The 17,759-nt window shown below is 31.9% G+C and overlaps 2 protein-coding genes across 2 annotated transcripts; one reads left to right on the plus strand and one right to left on the minus strand.

Moving 5' to 3' along the window:
* Positions 1 to 4,992: 4,992 nt before the first annotated feature.
* Positions 4,993 to 11,108, plus strand: LOC100796470 (E3 ubiquitin-protein ligase UPL5). Its single transcript, XM_003549516.5, has 3 exons — positions 4,993 to 6,948; positions 9,187 to 9,776; positions 10,641 to 11,108. The coding sequence occupies exons 1-3, from the start codon at positions 5,199 to 5,201 to the stop codon at positions 10,902 to 10,904; spliced, it is 2,604 nt and encodes an 867-aa protein (XP_003549564.1). The 5' UTR covers positions 4,993 to 5,198; the 3' UTR covers positions 10,905 to 11,108.
* A 1,639-nt stretch (positions 11,109 to 12,747) lies between these two features.
* On the minus strand, positions 12,748 to 14,517 carry LOC100801797 (uncharacterized). The gene is made up of 2 exons (NM_001252711.3): positions 14,345 to 14,517; positions 12,748 to 13,437 (listed from the first exon to the last, which is right to left on the minus strand). The coding sequence occupies exons 1-2, from the start codon at positions 14,357 to 14,359 to the stop codon at positions 13,096 to 13,098; spliced, it is 357 nt and encodes a 118-aa protein (NP_001239640.1). The 5' UTR covers positions 14,360 to 14,517; the 3' UTR covers positions 12,748 to 13,095.
* Between the last annotated feature and the right edge of the window lie 3,242 nt (positions 14,518 to 17,759).

Raw genomic sequence — 17,759 nt, forward strand, 5'->3', positions numbered from 1 at the left:
TGATCCCTAAATATTTCAAAGTATCCCAATATTTCTTAACTATACAAAATGCTTTAGTTTAGTCATTTTTACTTTTATTGTCATTCTGCACTAAAAATAAAATGAATGATGTTTTGAAATGTAAGGAAGAAATTTTTAAAATCCCATAGGTTTAAACTCTAATTTTATGAGTATACTTGAATAAATTTTCATTAGTTAGACGAATTTCACTTTGATATATTAGTAATTCAAATGTAGTCAATATTTTGGATGTTAGGAGATATCCTTAATATTCATACAGAATATGAATAATACCTGCTGAAACATGTGATAGCAGGCTAACAGAATAGTTTAATCCGGATCACAAGTTGCTCAAATACTTGCTCGTAATAACCTCTGGTTAATATTGCATAACCTTATTATTTAAATCAAATTTCATTTACAAATAAATATTTTATAGGTGGATGAATTTTATGTTGAGCTTTATAAAGAACCAGTTATGTTTATTTTTTGGTAATTAACTTTTAAACTAGATGTTACCTAGCAATGTGCTAACTTTTAGTTTTTATTATTTATAAATAAATATATTTAATAAATAAATACTTAATATTTATTCTAATTAGTAATTTAAGCTTTATAATTTGAAATCTTAAAGTTTTTAGTTAAAATATATTTTTATAATAAATATACTTATAATTTTACAAATTACAACGGAAGCTTATATTTAAAGTTCAATAATTATATCTTTTTACTTTGTGTTATTTGTTGAGAAGAATATTTAGATCTATTTTAAACTTTATACACATAACATACTTATAATGTGTGCATTTTTACATGTTAAGCAATTTTTGAAGACTTAAAAACTTTATACCGATTATATTTTATGTTTTTCAGTGAATTCTTAACTTGATCTTATATAATCATGTTTTGAGTTTTGAATAAAAATATTTTGACAAAAAACACTTTCATCGATCTAACTTCTATTATCATAATTTTATGATATTTTAACCTGACAAATTTATTTTAAAAGACTTAAACAAGGGTTTAAAATATTAAATCAAGAATATACAGAAATTTAATTAGATTTTTTTTTCTTTTTAAAAAATTAAGTGATTGAACATAACTAATTAATATGTTAAAGTTAAAATTTAAACATTTGAATATTATCCGAGCTTGATAGAAACAATTCTTAAACAAACTTAATTGAATACTTCTTGATCGAATTTTGAATTTTGAATTAGTTAGATTTTTTTTTTTATGATGAATAGAAGAATTAAGACATATATAATTTATGATTAAAGAAGAGAGAAAAAAAAAACACTTATTTTAATTTTAATTTTTTCCTTATTTTACTTTTTCTTTGGTCAAACAAATGATAAATGATGACAATTTATAGTAACAATTAACAAGGGACTGTCATACAATTATACAGCCATGAATAAAGGCTATATTATTAGGTTAGAGTGTGAACGCTTAACCACTTTGACCGAAGCGGAAGGTGATGTACGCGCGTTGGAGAAAGAAGTGCAGAAACCGAGTTTATGAAGAAACACCGACGGACGGAAGGAACACGGAAATGAATGTGCTCTATCTCAGAAGTGATAAGTGAGAAAAATTCTAATTCCTCATCATTTTTTCAAAATTCATTCGATCCATTATTTTTTTTCATAATATTACCGACACTGCTTTCCTTTCCGAATAATGCTCGTTGTCGTTGGACATTAGTAACCAACCTATACCTATACAGCACATCTTATAATTTCAGAGGCAGCAAAATCTAAATATAGAAATATTAAAAAGGTATAATATGGTAAATAGAAAATATTAGATGTAAATGAATACTAAAATTTTATGCAGAGTTGTTTGCTTCAGTGTGTTCTTCATTTCACATTTGCATGTTGTTTACTTCATAATTTGGCTTGATTCTTATTGTTGCTGCTTGACCTGTTCGCACATAAATGAAAGAGGCATATTCTTTTTTTCAAGCCAGGGCGAATCAATGAGTCAATGACCACCCTACATAATTATCCTACTTTTTGAGCCTTAAGCCTTTTTTCTGTGAATTAGCTTATTATAAGTCTAAAAGGTGAAAAAAAATATTTTGTCTCTCTTGATTGGAATTTGGAATCAAGGATTAAGGAATTTTCTCTTCTTACGAAACATTTGTGTCTTGATTGATCCTAAGTACGGGGTTGTGTTGTTTGCTTGAAGCCTTGAAGAAAAACAACGGTTTTAAGTTTGGGATAAATATACGGCAAAATTCAGTCAAAATAAATAAATATGCAGCAAGATTAATTTTTGTGTTTCAAATACTGAAAAAAAAACAGTAAAAAACTAATGAATAAAAATAAAAAGGAGAAAGAAAAAAGCAAGAGTTCAAAATTGATATAATCTGAATTTGCCGTGTAAAAAAAAAAATAGTTCAAAAAGATGTACTGTACTATTGTTTTATGTTTCATTATTTGTCTAAGATTGCTGTGGATCAGTGGGTGCGAGAAGCAGTCAAAGTGTCAAACAAAAAGAAAAGAAGTGCGTGGGAGAAAGCATATTAAATGTCAAGGAATGATAATGTTGGTAAATATTTGTGTTTTAATTTAAAATTTATAAATATATATATATTAATTTTATTTTATAAAATAATATTTATTTTAGATTCTCTTAAGATTTTGTTTTAATGAGTCAAACTAGTTTGTTATATTTGTTGTGACAACTGTAGGTTGGTTTTTCAACGATCATATTTCTAACGGTCATATTTTGTTGTTGCAAAATCTCTATATATATCTTTTTCCTCTTTTCTAGAAAGGACATACTCAGAGCTCTGGTTTCTTTCTGCCAAAAATTTATCTCTTTCTTTTCCTATACAAAACTTAAATTTTTGTGAGAGCAAGAGCATTGGTGTTCATAAGGTTCGGGGATCTTTTCGCTGCACACGATCGGAACCAACGGGTTGTCGTATCTTGGGAGAGGAGCGCAATCTGAATTTCTTACCCGTGCAGTGGGGGCGTTTTCTCTCTAAGGATAGCGTTTACGCGCTTCAACCCAGGCTATATCTTTCTTCCCTTAATTTATTTTCTTGTGCTTATTGTATGTTATAATGCATTATTCATGTGCTGTTAATTAAATTTAATTTGCTACTGCTATTTTGTTATTTAATTCAAGACTGTGCATCTTCTTCATATTTATTTTATTTCATTTTTTCCAACAGTCTTAGAGAGAAAATTGTTTTAGAGAGAAAAGCGTTATCACTTTCTTCTTGCATAGTCTTTTCTACAATAGCAACTCCGTTATCATTCTAATTAATTTCATCCCTTTAGAATACATATTTTTCTTATTATGTTTTTTTTATGCATGAATGCTAATTTTGTTTAAAATATCTATAAAAGATATTCAAATTTGTAATTCTTTTATTCCTCTTTTCCTTTCATCCTTAAACTTATATTTCCAACCATAAAGTCACTCTTATTATTTAGATCAAAATTTTATCCCTTATCCTACCATGACAACACATTTGAGAGGACAAACATTTGTTGCATACATGATGAATTGGAGGAACAAATTTAAAATAAATAAAAATAATGTGAGTTATGTTGATTTGAAGGACATAAGTGTAATAATTAGTCAAGTTAATTAATGTCTATAACTATGTGTAATTTTTTTTATAAATTTGTAACATATAACGTAAAGAAATAAAAAAAAAGTCATGTATCAGTTTTTTTAATCAAACGAGGATAATTTATTTTCAAAATTACCAAAGATGGTAGATTTTTGAAGAAAAAAAATTCATTTATGACAAGTTGTAAATGAAAACAGGACTTTGTACGCAAAAGTCATAAATTTTGTTATATTTTTTTTTATTTTCTTGTGGAAGTCACGAATAAGATTTTTTTTTCATTTTTTTCATCTTTTTTCATTATAGACATTTCACCACCTTTAATATTGTGTTTGATTATGAAGGATAAAAAAAATAAACTGTGTAGAAAAAAATAAATGAAAAAGTGAAATAAAGTAAAAAGAGAATAAAAGATAAAGTTATTTGGTTAAAGTGAAATAAAATAAAAAATATTTATGTTAAAGTTGATTGAGAGATAAAAATTCAAATAAAAAGTTTACTTTTGTCCAAAAAACTGCTTCATGGTATTTCTCTATTATTGTTTCTTTCAGTCCATTTCATTTCATTTGTACATGTATTTACTGTTTTGTAAAACCCAGTTTTTTAAAAAAAAACTTTCATACCATTCTCATCCGACCAAACAAACTTACTTCTTACATTTTTGCTATATTTTGAGTATTATTTTATTTAATAACACAATAATTAAGATATTAGATTCCTTAGTAAAATTAGATATTTTCACCATTTTCAATCATTTAAACCCATTATAAAATAAATCCTCACTCAAAATTTAATTACTTTGATAAAATTTCACCTTGTTTGATAGGAAATGGGATCTTCTAACCTTTTTTGTTTGCTCCAGGATGTTTGAATAGAGCTGCTTACACTTTAGCTAGTCTAGCTTTTGATGTTCTAAAAGAATTTTGTATTAAGGAGGTTCCTCATCAGATTTTGTCCATTGTAAATGTGGAAGAACTTTAGCCCCTTCATTTGAATGAAATCGTTGACTTAAAAAAAAAAAACTCATCATTTTCACGAGTATATTTTGAGTATTTTTCACACATTTTCACCGAAACCAATCACAATATAAATGAGGTGGCGGAGATTGAAAAAGGTGAACTTAGAACGGACGGCTTTAGTAAAAAGGTTTTTTATTTTTGATTCTTATAACCTAAGAAAAAGTCTGACAGGTTCTATGCTAAGTATACAGTAGAGGTCCTTGGGTGAATAAATATAATACAAAAATTCCAAATAAGCATCCGCTGCTTCCAAAAGGCAGAAGGGCCCCACCATCACCTTATTCGTGAGATCACCGTTGGATAGTTCCAACACACAGCGGAACACGACACCGTTTGGCAGGGAATTAAAAAATAAAAATAAGAACAGACACACACAATGTAATAATAGTATAAAAATGAAGCAGCAAGGGGATTAGAACATGGTAAACCACGGCAAAACAAAATCCCAAACTCTCTCTTACATTTCACACTCTTCATCTCCCTCCGTCGCGGCTCGGCTCAGCTTCCCTGCACAGCGCGACCAACACACCGTTCCGATGGCTTCTTTGGCTTGTCTCTGACCCACTCTCGGCGGCCGCGGCGCCTCCTAAATGTCTGTCATCGAAACCCCCGCCGTCCACCACCGCAGCGGGGGCTCAACCGATCACCGTCACCCTTCCAAGCGCAAATTTGACGATGAAGACGACGAGGATTTCTCGGACTTAGTCTGCGTGAGGATGCGGAAAGACGAGGCCAAGGCGGTGAATTCCTGGTCCGCCTCCTCCTCCGACGCCGGCGGCTGCTCCGCCTTGCAGCGCCAGCAGCGATCGCACATCCAGTTCTTCGTGCGAATGATGTGCGGCGGAAACACGATTGTGATGCAAGCCTTCCCCGAAGACAGCGTGAAATCGATTCACGAGCGTATCCAAAGCATGAAGGGAATCCCATTGTTCGAGCAGAGGCTTATTTATCGCGGTAAGCAGCTCCAGTGGGAACAGACTCTGGCCGAGTGTTCCATTCAAAACGACGCCAACCTTCAATTAGTTGGTCGTATGCGCAGCACCGAACACCCTCAAGCCTGGCAAGTTATCAACGACATGGTTTCTCTCGTTTACCGTCTTTGCTGCGGCGAAACTGTTCACGATTCCTTGAAGACTATCAAGGGTTTGATCACCAGTTACTTGAACATGACGCCCAGAATTGACAACGACTCTGCCTCTGGTTACTTTCAGATTTTCATGTCTTCTTCTGCCCCTGCCGTGCTTGTTATGCTCTACGTGTCCCCTTACGCAGGTAACAAGGACTGTGCTGATTCCTCTGTTAGGCACTTTTTGAGTTCTTGTCGCACTACTTTGTCTAAGGCATTGCACGGGCAGTGTGCGCGTGTGGTGTTGGAGTTTTGTAAATTGCTTAGGAGAGTGGGCTGTCAAGACCCTTTGTATCTCTATTGTCGGAGTGCTTTTGGGTCCTTGTTGGAAACTGCTGGAGTTTCCTATGCTGCTTCTGCTTCTGGCAATGTTAAGGGGCTGGTTTCGATTCAGGATATTTTCCCCTTTGTTCGTGATCTTGCCAGTAGCTTGTTGAGGGATTTGGACTTGAGTATGGTATCCCCCACGGCCGTGGGGCCTTTGTCAAACGATGTTGGGGATTTTTCTGCATTCTTAATGCCTTTGAGGACTGGAATTAAGGAGCAACAAGCTGTCAAGAATGCTATGCCTCAAGACAAACGCCATAAGGATCTCTTGCTCGCGGAAGAGATTGAACATCTTCATGGTTTGTACATTCAGTTGTTGAACAAAATTGATCAGTGCCTTCAAAAAATGGACCAAAATTTGACTGGCCGGGAAATGATGGAAGGGGATAATCTTTATCCTGCTTGGTCTCATTATCTTTCCATCTTGAAGGAGTTGTATCAAATTTCCAAGCTTTATGATGGTGCTGAAGAAAAGCTTTGGAGCATTTTGACACGGCAAAGAAGTGTGCTGTGTCTGCTGATTGTTCGATATGCGAAGAGAACTGATGAGCATCAGTGGATTCTTGAGCATAGGTGTGTGACCAATTTTGAGTCTAGAAGGCATTTGGCCATGATGATGTTCCCGGAGGTGAAAGAGGACTATGAAGAGTTACACGAGATGCTTATTGACAGGTCTCAGTTATTGACCGAGTCATTTGAATACATAGCACGTGCTGAGCCCGAATCTCTGCATGCTGGCCTGTTTATGGAATTCAAAAATGAGGAAGCTACTGGCCCAGGTGTATTAAGGGAGTGGTTTCTTCTGGTATGTCAAGCAATATTTAATCCACAAAATGCTCTTTTTGTGGCATGCCCAAATGATCAAAGGAGATTTTTCCCTAATCCCGGTAAGTTTCTCCTGAAATTCTGAATGGTTTTCCCCCCCAATACCTCTGCTGTTTGATATGCATTTGGAGTGCTTTTGAATGGAAAATGTTTGACCAGGGCCTGACATTTCTCATCTGAAAACACTTGTACAGTGTTTACATAATGATCTTTAGTAGAGTTATAAAACATGTTGAGGCTTAATATGATCTTGTTTTTCCAAAATGATCCTTGCCCCCCCCCCACACGCACACACACACAATTTAGATTAAATTCGTGTTATTTATTTATGAATCTTTACTTATTAGTTTTTCATAAATGAATTGTGCTGCTGCTATTTTTGAAATCCTTGGATGATTTCCATTGGCTTGTAATGTAGGCCCACTATGCTTCAATTTATTTGGCTTTGCAGGGGACTATACTTTAGTGTGGACATTGACACAGACACTAAACATGACACAACATAGCTAATGTCTTAAAAAAATATAGGACAGGACAGCACACGTACAACACAGACAAAGGTATTGAAGCAAAGAAAGAAACTTACATATTGACCGTTTATGTTTTATGGAGTTTGATGAAAAGGTACTGAAGCAAAGGAAGAAACTTGCATATATTGACTTGGAAAAAGCTTATGATTGAGTGCCAAGACAAGTGTTGTGGAAGACTTTGGAAAAAAAGGTGTTCACATGTTGGGCTATACAAGACATGTATGAAGCGGTAACTACTAGTGTGAGAACTCTAGGAGACAAGACTAAAGATTTTCCTTTAATGATAGAACTACATCAAGGCTTAGCCTTAAGTTTTTAATTGTTTGATCTAGTCTTGGATATGCTTGCTAGGGACATACAAAAGGCTATGCCTAATTGCATGTTTTTTGTGGATGATATAGTTTTTCTTGAGGAATCAAGGGGAGTAGTCAATCTTAAACTTTGGAGACAGACACTGAAAAGGGTTTTCACTTAAGTAGGAGTAAGGCGGGGTATATGCATTGCAATTTAGTAAGAGATGAGAAATATGACTTGGAGGTAAAAATGAGAGAAGATGTCATATCATGTGTTTCTAAGTTTAAGTATCTGGGATAATACCACAAAATGATGGAGAAATTAATGAGAATTCCACACATAGGATACAGGCAAGATGGTTAAAATGTAGAAAGGAATTGGGGGTTAAACTTAAAGGCAAATTCTATCATACAGCTATACTTTATGGCAAAAATGAGAATGTTAAGATGAATGTGTGGTCATACAAGAAAAGACAAAGTATGAAATGATTATATACAAGGAGAGCTTGGTGTAGCCCCAATAGAGGAAAAAATGATAGAAAATCGATTAAGGTGATTTGGACATGTACAAAAGAGGCCACGGAAGGCACCCATGAGAAGATTAGATTGCATTAGTTTTATTCCTACGAAGAGGAAAAGGAGACCAAGAAGAACATTGGAACTTGGAAGTTGTCAAGAGGGATCTTATGGTAAATAATATCTTGTGAGATACCAAGAGTGGATGAGTTTTATTATTAGAATAGAAAAAGAGATTGACAGATTGATCTACTGCCTCCCTCTCCTAGAGCACCAGCTCCGCAGTACAAATTCAAGAGAAATTCACCAAAGAGTGCCTCCCCCTAATAGACTGTTCAATATTTATAATTCTCTCTCAACTAACTCCCTAAAAGATAAAATCCTAAAGATAAGATATGATAACATAATCCTAAACAAATGATAAATCCTAAAGATATATGCTGTGACAGAATTCAAATAGCATAATCCTAAACTAAAGATAGATCCTAACGATTAGATCAAATAACAGAATCATAAATTAAATCTATTGATCTATGAGCTGGGCTCTATCAATATCTTTGAAACTTTGGTCTTTAACCAAACTAGATGATGTTGTGTGGTCTATGTAGTCGACCTCATCTAGTGCAATAAGGCGCTGTTGTTGTAGTATTTATGCTTCCTTTTGTCACCTTTTGAAGTATGATGCAATGGCTCCTTGCTTGCCTATTACTCAAATTCACATATTTGATTATCACTTGAAAATACACAGGTCCAAGGGTTTTCAAACTAACATATTCAAATTTACATTATGTAACCTGCCCCACCATGAATGCTTTTGTTCTAAACTTGTGTTCCCAGCTTGTTGCATGGTTGGTGTTCAATATTTTTTCTATGTTGCTGTATATCTTGTATTAGTTGCAATCATTATTATAGCATGTCTGGATAATTGAGTTTAGCTTATACTTTGTGTACTTGTTTGTAGCATCTAAGGTACATCCTCTGCACCTTGAGTACTTCAGCTTTGCTGGTCGAGTTATTGCATTAGCTTTGATGCATAGGGTGCAAGTGGGTATTGTTTTTGATCGTGTGTTTTTCTTGCAATTGGCGGGAAACTATATTGCTATAGAAGATATAAGGGATGCAGATCCTTATCTGTATACAAGCTGCAAGCAAATATTGGATATGGATGCTGATTTCATTGATTCAGACGCATTAGGACTGACATTTGTTAGAGAGGTGGAGGAATTGGGACAGAGGAAAGTGGTTGAGCTCTGCCCTGGTGGAAAAAACCTTGTAGTTAATAGTAAGAACAGGGACAAGTATGTTGATCTTCTTATACAGGATCGATTCGTAACATCCATATCTGAGCAGGTATCACATTTTGCCAAAGGTTTTGCAGATATTCTTTCAAACTCAAAGTTCCAGCAGTACTTCTTCCAAAGTTTAGACCTCGAAGATCTTGATTGGATGCTGCATGGGAGTGAAGATACCATTTCTGTTGAAGATTGGAAAGCACATACTGAGTATAATGGCTATAAAGATACAGATATTCACATATCTTGGTTTTGGGAGGTATGTGCATACTGCTATTATTGAATCAAAAAGTCTGTCTCTATGTTTTATCTTCCCCCCCCCGCCCCCCCTCTAGTGGCTAGTGGGAAACAAGTACCTGCTACGTGATGTTCTCTAAGGCGGTCTCTGTGATCATTTTATCAATGAAACAGAATGGGTTTTATTGCCTTATTGCTTCATAGAGAGCATCACTGTGGTGGCTACTTGTAAAGTTTCCCAGCTGCCTAAGGGAATTGTTTTCTATTCACTGCTCTTGGAATCCACAACCTGGTCAGCAATCGTGCTAGTATGCCAGAGTCCTTGACTGTGTCAGTGTAAATTATTCCTTTCCTTTAGCCCTGATAGGCTCAGCCTTTAATGTGCTTCATATTATTTATCAACACCTCTCTTCTGTTGTACATTATCTCTAAATTTTTGTTGCTGAAGCCTGAATCATAATTGTCATGCCTTGTTTGCAAGGAGACTGGTCAATACTGCAGCCATATTTTTCTTCTTTGTAACTGTACTAACAAAATTGTTTTGGTGATGATTGTCAGTTTGGGCCCTTATTCTGATAGTATCTAGCTTTTTTACATTTCGAATATACGTTTATTTTGCTGTTTAGTAATGTCATACCAAACACTATTTATGTCGTGGGTTTCTAAGTGCTAGCATATAATTTCTTTTGTTGTGAAGTCTGAACAAGTGAGTATTCACTTCCCCTGTGTCTAATTGATTTATCGATGATCTCTTTTAAACTAAAGCTGGGTGGTTTTTAGTTAGTTCTTGAATGCTTTTCAAATAATCAGTATTTTAAGATTTGTTGAGAGATGCTGCTCAGTTTTTTCCCTTTTTATGTTGTTTCTGTTGAAAAACACTTGGCAGATTGTTGAAAGAATGACAGCAGATCAAAGGAAGGTTCTTTTATTCTTTTGGACATCTGTAAAATATTTACCAGTTGAAGGTTTCCGTGGTTTGGCTTCCCGTCTCTACATATACAGATCCCTTGAACCTGGTGATCGCCTGCCTTCATCTCACACATGCTTTTTCCGGCTGTGTTTCCCAGCTTATTCTTCTATTGCTGTCATGAAAGATCGTCTTGAAGTCATCACTCAAGAACACATTGGCTGCAGTTTTGGTACTTGGTGAATGAATACACCTGCAATCTGAATAGAAGTGGTTTTGACTGCACATAAAATTATCTTTGTACAGATTATAGGAGTATTCCATCTGTTCTCTAATTGGATAATGTGACAAGTTGTCTGTTTTGCAAAGTAGTCAAGGGTTGCAGTGGCATTGGTCTTTGTAAAATGTTTATATGGACAGATTATAATAAAACAGGGTTTAAAGAAAGAAAATTCGATCTCTTTTGTGATCCTTTGATGTTCTAGTAAATAGCTGATTTTGTCATGCCATGGACATGGGGATATAGTTTGGATTTGGCCATTTGGGATAATTCTGCTCTGAAATTTAAGCCAATTTACGGCTTGCTCAGAAAGAAAATTACGGCTTGCTGTTTACTTGCTCCCTCCCCCAGTAGAAACAACAAAATTTTTAAACCAACTGTCTTCATCTATAATAATTATATTCAGGTCTAACGACTTTTTTTTTTTTGTGGTTATTATTTTGCTATGATTTGTAATTGTTTAGCTACAATAGATAACGACTAGTTTGTCATAAGTTTTGGTTATCAACTTATAACTGATTCGTATCCTTCAAAAGATATACTTATGTTGCTGTATAATTATGTTGTCTCTTCTCATAACCTGCTTCCAGAAATTGTTTTCAGATATTATGGGCGAACTCTTCTTTTCTTGTTAAATCCGAAGGGTAACAAATAATATTACAATTGTTTCCTACTTTTCCCAATTTTTATACAGGTATCTTTCAGAAAATATTTTTTTTAAGTACAACTGAACACTTTGGAAACAGTTAACAGTAGGTTTGAACTTTGGATACAAACTTTTCGCTTAAGTAGAGTAAGATAAAGTGAATGTACTGTAATTTTAACGAGGCAAGAAGACTTCAGCTTGGAAGTAAAATTGGAAGAGGATCTGATATCACAAGTTTTTTTTTTAAGTTTAAAATATTTGGAACCAATTATATAAGATAATGGTGAAATTGATAGAAATGACAAATACAAGCAAAATGACTTAAATGAAAAAAATATTGTAGGTTATTTGAGATCACAAACTACTTATCAAACTTAAAGATAAGTTTTATTGTATAATTATACATCAAATTATATTATATAATACTGAATGATAGATTTTAAAGGGACAACGTGAGAGAAAAAAATGAGAATAACAAAAATGAGAATGTTAAAATAGATGTATGATCATACAAGAAAAGATAGAATACAAAATGATATTATACGAGAATATTGATTGATATAACATTCATTGAAAAAAGATGAAAAAAAAAATAGTTAAGATGATTTAAGTATATACAGAGAAGATCACAAGAAACAACACTTAAAAAATAGATTGTATGATTTTTAGTTCAAAAAAGAGAAAAGAGAGAAACCAAAAATGACATTGAAGAAAATTAATAAAAAAGATTTTAGACTTAATAATATTTTTAAAATTAAGTGTTAAATAATATCGTATGTTTTATGTAGTTGATGTTAATTAGTAGGATAAGACTTTATTAATAAAACACTGGATAAAGTTCAATTGAATATTTTATTGAAGATTAGTCTTCAGTTATACTTAATGTCATTTCTTGTTTGTTGACCATAATAAAACAATGTGATACCAGTGTCACATAACCGGATACAGTTCACGCCATATTTATTAATCTTTTATTTTTCGGCCTCGCCCCCAAACTTTTTCCTCGGCTCGCTGGAATGTTTTGTAATTATCTAAATCTCGAGCATCAAGAAATTAAAGTCCTAATTCTTACAGTTTTTCTTAATACCTAGTGTAGTTCACATTTATTTAGCAATAGAACATAGTAAGAATAAAGTTACTTAACAACATCATGCATAAACTTTACGTGTGGAACTGAAAGCAAGGCTAAAAAAATTAGAGTTTTTCACATAAGAAAATAATAACAAAAGTAAATATAATTTATTCAAACCAAGAGGAACAGGCAAATGAGCAAAGTAATTTTCATCCCCAAACTAGAGCAACTATAGTCCACCTCAATGCATAACATAACCCATAGAATTCTCGTATCCTCCGCTTGGCATGCATACTGAGTGGTGCTTATATATATCCTTCATAAATCGTAAAGCCATACCCAAAGACTTACCATTACAATAACAACATTAATAATATATAAAATAAAAATGCAAGAACCTCTTTTTTCCCACTCACAATAACATATATCAATGGGCTTAAACTTCAGTCTTCTCGACAGAAACTTGTTCTGTTTTGGGTTCCTCTACGGTTTCAGCTGGTTTGTTCTCCTCCTGCTTCTCTTCCTCCACTGGTGCTGATTCGGTTTCTTTAGTCTCCTCTTTCACTTCTTCTTCTTCTTCTGTTTTCTCAGCCTTCCCTTCCTCTGTAACTTCTGTTGCCTCATTAGTCTCAACTGCTGCTTCCTCTTTTGCTTCTTCGTTGACTGTTTCTGGGGCAGTAACCTCGGTGGCTGGCTGTTCTGGGGTAGTTTCCTCAATCTTGGTTACCTCAGTCGTTGTTTCATTCTCTGTCACAGTTGTTGGTGTTTGCTGTGCAACCTGCGGGATCCATTTTCATTAAACTAAGCATTCGATAATCCAAGCTTAAGATCGCATATTCTTGTGAATAACAAGCTAAGAGATCGATGGGGGCATCACCAAAACTAATATGTTACCAGATAAAAAATAAAGTTAATGAATAGTCTTAATTTTAAAAACTTCAATAAAATTTTTAGTATAACAATCTAGAATGTAGTGCTAAAAATACGATGTTACATCATTCACTAATTTTATTTTCTTCTTATAACTGAAGAAGTGATTCAACGTGGAATTTACTGTTAGTGTTTCTTCTTTGAATCCAAAACAAGAAGTGGAGAAGGCGTTAGTTTGAAGGCACAGCAAGCTTAACACAAGTAATACACTACTGAGAAAACGGCAGTAAATTGATGCCTAATGATTGATCTTTATTCTTTTTACTTAATTTGGATTCAACTATGGTTATAAAAATAAAAACCGAGAGAGATCTACATGAAGTTATTGATCACAAGCCATTCAATAAATACGTAAGAAAAGTATAATCAACCCACTGGAAAATGTTGCGTGATCAAGATGGTTATGAAGCACAGTGACACTGATCATCCTGGCTATCGAGTATATATATATAAGTTCGGTTTATAATATATGATCAAGATAGAAAGTCGGAAAAGAGAAAAGAGAAACCAAAACAAGAAAAATAAAAGAGAGTTGATTTGTATGTTGATGATTAGGAGTAAATGTGGCGTGCTTGAATCCAAAATGCATGTAGATCGCACATCAGAAAACATCAAACGCGTTCTGATTCGACGATCGAGAATGAATCGTGGCAAATAAAACTGTGAACATTATTCACAAATGGTTGATTGGTTTCCATAATCTAGATAGAGGATCGATAAACAAAACTATGGAGATCAGTGTATCTTATAATTACCTCAACAGTGGCCATTTGGAATGCAAAGAGGGAAAGTAATAATAGGATGAAGTATGAACTGGAAAGGAAAGCTAAGAATAAAAGAGAGTGGTTGTGAGTTGATCCAAGTAAGAGAGGTTTAAATATATAGTTGTAGAGTCTTCAACACTAATATCTTCTTAGAGACTGTGAGGAATGGCCACTTCCAAGAATAGCAGACACCTCATGCCACTATATACCAAAAAATTAAATGTAATAATAACAGACATCACCATTTCCAGTTGTAAATGATTTTTGTTTCCTTTCATTTATTTTTCAAAAATATTACTTTGACAAATAACTAGAATAAGAGATACACGAATATATATATATATATATATATATATATATATATATATATATATATATATATATATATATATATATAATATCACTATTTATATTCATATATTAATTTATAATTTATGCTAGCATATAAATTAATAAAATAAATTATTATTATTATTATCTTATTTTTAAATTTTTATTATTAATTAATTTAGTAGTAATATGAACCAAAATTTTAATTCTTTAGAAAAAGACTCAAATAAAAAGATATAATAGAAATTAAAAGGTTATTTAAGCCTTAAAAATATTAACTAAATTTTTCATTAACATAAATTAATTATTATTTTGGCCTAAATAGAATTTTAGTCCTTCTTTTTATTCAATTTTAACTTTGGACCATTTAAATAAAGTAAAGACATTTGATTCTATTATTTTTTTATTAATAAATTAATTTAAAATTATTAATTATTAAAAAAACCTCTTTAAATAACTTGAGAATTTAGGTGAACATTAAAATGTAATAATAAAAAATGATTTTAATTAAAAATATACTTGAGTTATATATATATATATAAGATGAAAATATTTATTAAAATTTCACATATAATTAATATCTGAAAAACTTATTTTACTTGTTTTATAATTTTTTTTAATTATATTGTTTTATCCTAAAACTCAAATTCAAAATCTTATCTGAAAACGGCAAGTTGAATTTTACACTAATGAACTTAAGGTTAGTAAATAAATAAATTAATATAATCCATGTCAGCAAATGAAAAGGCAATAAGGGAGGCAGGGGCGGTGCTGATGTGGGTCCATATGAAGTAGGGATCATGGCAAGTGGCGATCACTACCGTCCAAGCGAACCTCACAGGCAGTGATGGCCCCCCACATACGCATCACAGTCAGTCAGTCACAGAGCAGCCATAACCGTTGGATTTGCGCACCCACACGCTCGATGCTTGGGTGCCACCTCACATCACCCCTTCATTATTTCTTTCCCATGAAAGTTACTCTTTTCTCGTCTGTGTTAAATAATTTTAATTTCATAGCACTTTTAAAAGATATCCTAAAAAATTAATTAAAGAATACCCCAATCTAATTAACTCCAATCTTGGATTGAATCATTCTAACGCTGATGAAATGGACCAATAATTGTGTAGCACATGTATACCCGTAAATTATGGAATCAAGCCATGTGTTACTCATTGGCTCTTTTGTTTGGTAATGTGAAATAAATTGAGTTAATAAAAAATATTTGGTTAAAAAAATAAAGAAGAATACAATACGAGTAGACCGGGAGAACAAGGGAGTTTTCACTAAAGAAAGATTTGGCCGTGTTTGTTTTATGTTTTTAAAAACTATTTTTTCTTAAGAAAGAATAAATATGATTAGAATTGTTTATAATCATTTTTAAAATGAATACTTTCAATTTTAAAAACTAAAAAATTAAAACATTTTTAAGTTATTTCAGTTTTTTTATCATTCATATTTGTTCTTATATATAATATATTTTTTATTATACCAAAAAAATTATTATTTTAAATCAATTTTATAAAATAAATTCGAAAAAATAAAAAACAAAAATACAATTACGCATTTAACAAGAAAAAAAAGGTAGATTTTTAATTAGTTTATGAAGAGAAGAGTCGCAAATTAAAATAATTTATCATCTTATTATTATTATAATAATAGACAAATATTTTTCTTTAAACTTAAGCAATTAAAGTATCAATTATTTCGTCAATACAATTCACCCATTTTAAATAATTTTGCTCATTTTCATTTCGTTTTTTTTCTTCAATACAAGTCACTTCATCTCCTTCATTTTGAGTGATTTTTTTATTATAGGTAGAAATTAAACGTGATATAAAAAAGTTTATAGCACTCATACATTTTCAACCAACTGAATTATACACTCTTAATTTATTTATTTCATTCTGTGTGATTAAGTTACACAATTTTAAAGAAATTTAGTTCGTTGTTAAGTTACTCATTCATTAGCTCAAACATCTCAAATTCTTTATTAATCCGTAGTCGTTTCTTAATATTTTTTTTACTGTATTAATGATATTCTTTTTAATGGAATGATGTAATTATCTTGCAGTAAATAAAAATACATAATTTTTTTTATTTTGATAATAATTTTACATGCGCGTGAAATGTAGATCATTGAAATTTGGTCATATATGCATTTAGCTTGTATTATTGTAAAGATTTTTTAAAAATGTTGTCTATATTTTATACTAAAAAACTGAATGTAATAAGATAATCATTAAATTAAGAGTTTAAATATTTATGTATTGACACTAAAATAAGTAATTGTTTAAATTATTTTAAGATAATTATTTTAAAAATAAATAAATATATTATATATTGTGAGTTATGATTGAATGATTATATATTTTTTTTATAGAATATAATATTTTTTCTCTTAAATTAAAGTGTGTATAACCCAAGAAATTAAATCAATTTTGGTATTTCCTGGTTGTATGTATAATTTTTTTTTAAGGAAAAATAAAATGATAATCTCTAAACACCTGCACCTCAAAAAGTTAAATTCATGACTTTTATAATCACCTTTGATAATTTTTGAAGGTATAAGATTGGCCCAGTTGAAAATAAGTGAAGAAAAAAGGAAAGAAGAAGGAATTGTGTGTTTGAATCTTTGTTATTGATATTTTTAATAAAATTAACAGATTTGTTAATAAAAAAACATTGTTAATTTTTATAAGAAGTGTGTTATATACATGCAGTTATTATCTTAGTCTAAAAATAGGACGCTCGAATTTGTATATAATGATGTTTCCAACGTGTAGACACGTAATATTAAGATGGAGTCACATCTCCGTCTTGGTAAGATTCATGGTATACATTACTTTAAGACCGAACCCGAAATTGCTGCTATGCGATGGGGGCTTTTCCATTAATGTTTTCTAAATTATAACCACAGAAGTGTCTAATGCAAACAATTGGATTTGCATTATTCTTTTTATTTATTTATTTATTAATATTTGCATTATTCATATCAACTACTTCTTAGCATAGGTGTCAAGATAAATTAAAGTGTTGGCGTTGCCAACTTCAAGCAGAGAAAGATCAAGTGGCC

This window comes from Glycine max, chromosome 17 (genome assembly GCF_000004515.6).
Source record: "Glycine max cultivar Williams 82 chromosome 17, Glycine_max_v4.0, whole genome shotgun sequence".
NCBI classification, from domain to species: domain Eukaryota; kingdom Viridiplantae; phylum Streptophyta; class Magnoliopsida; order Fabales; family Fabaceae; genus Glycine; species Glycine max.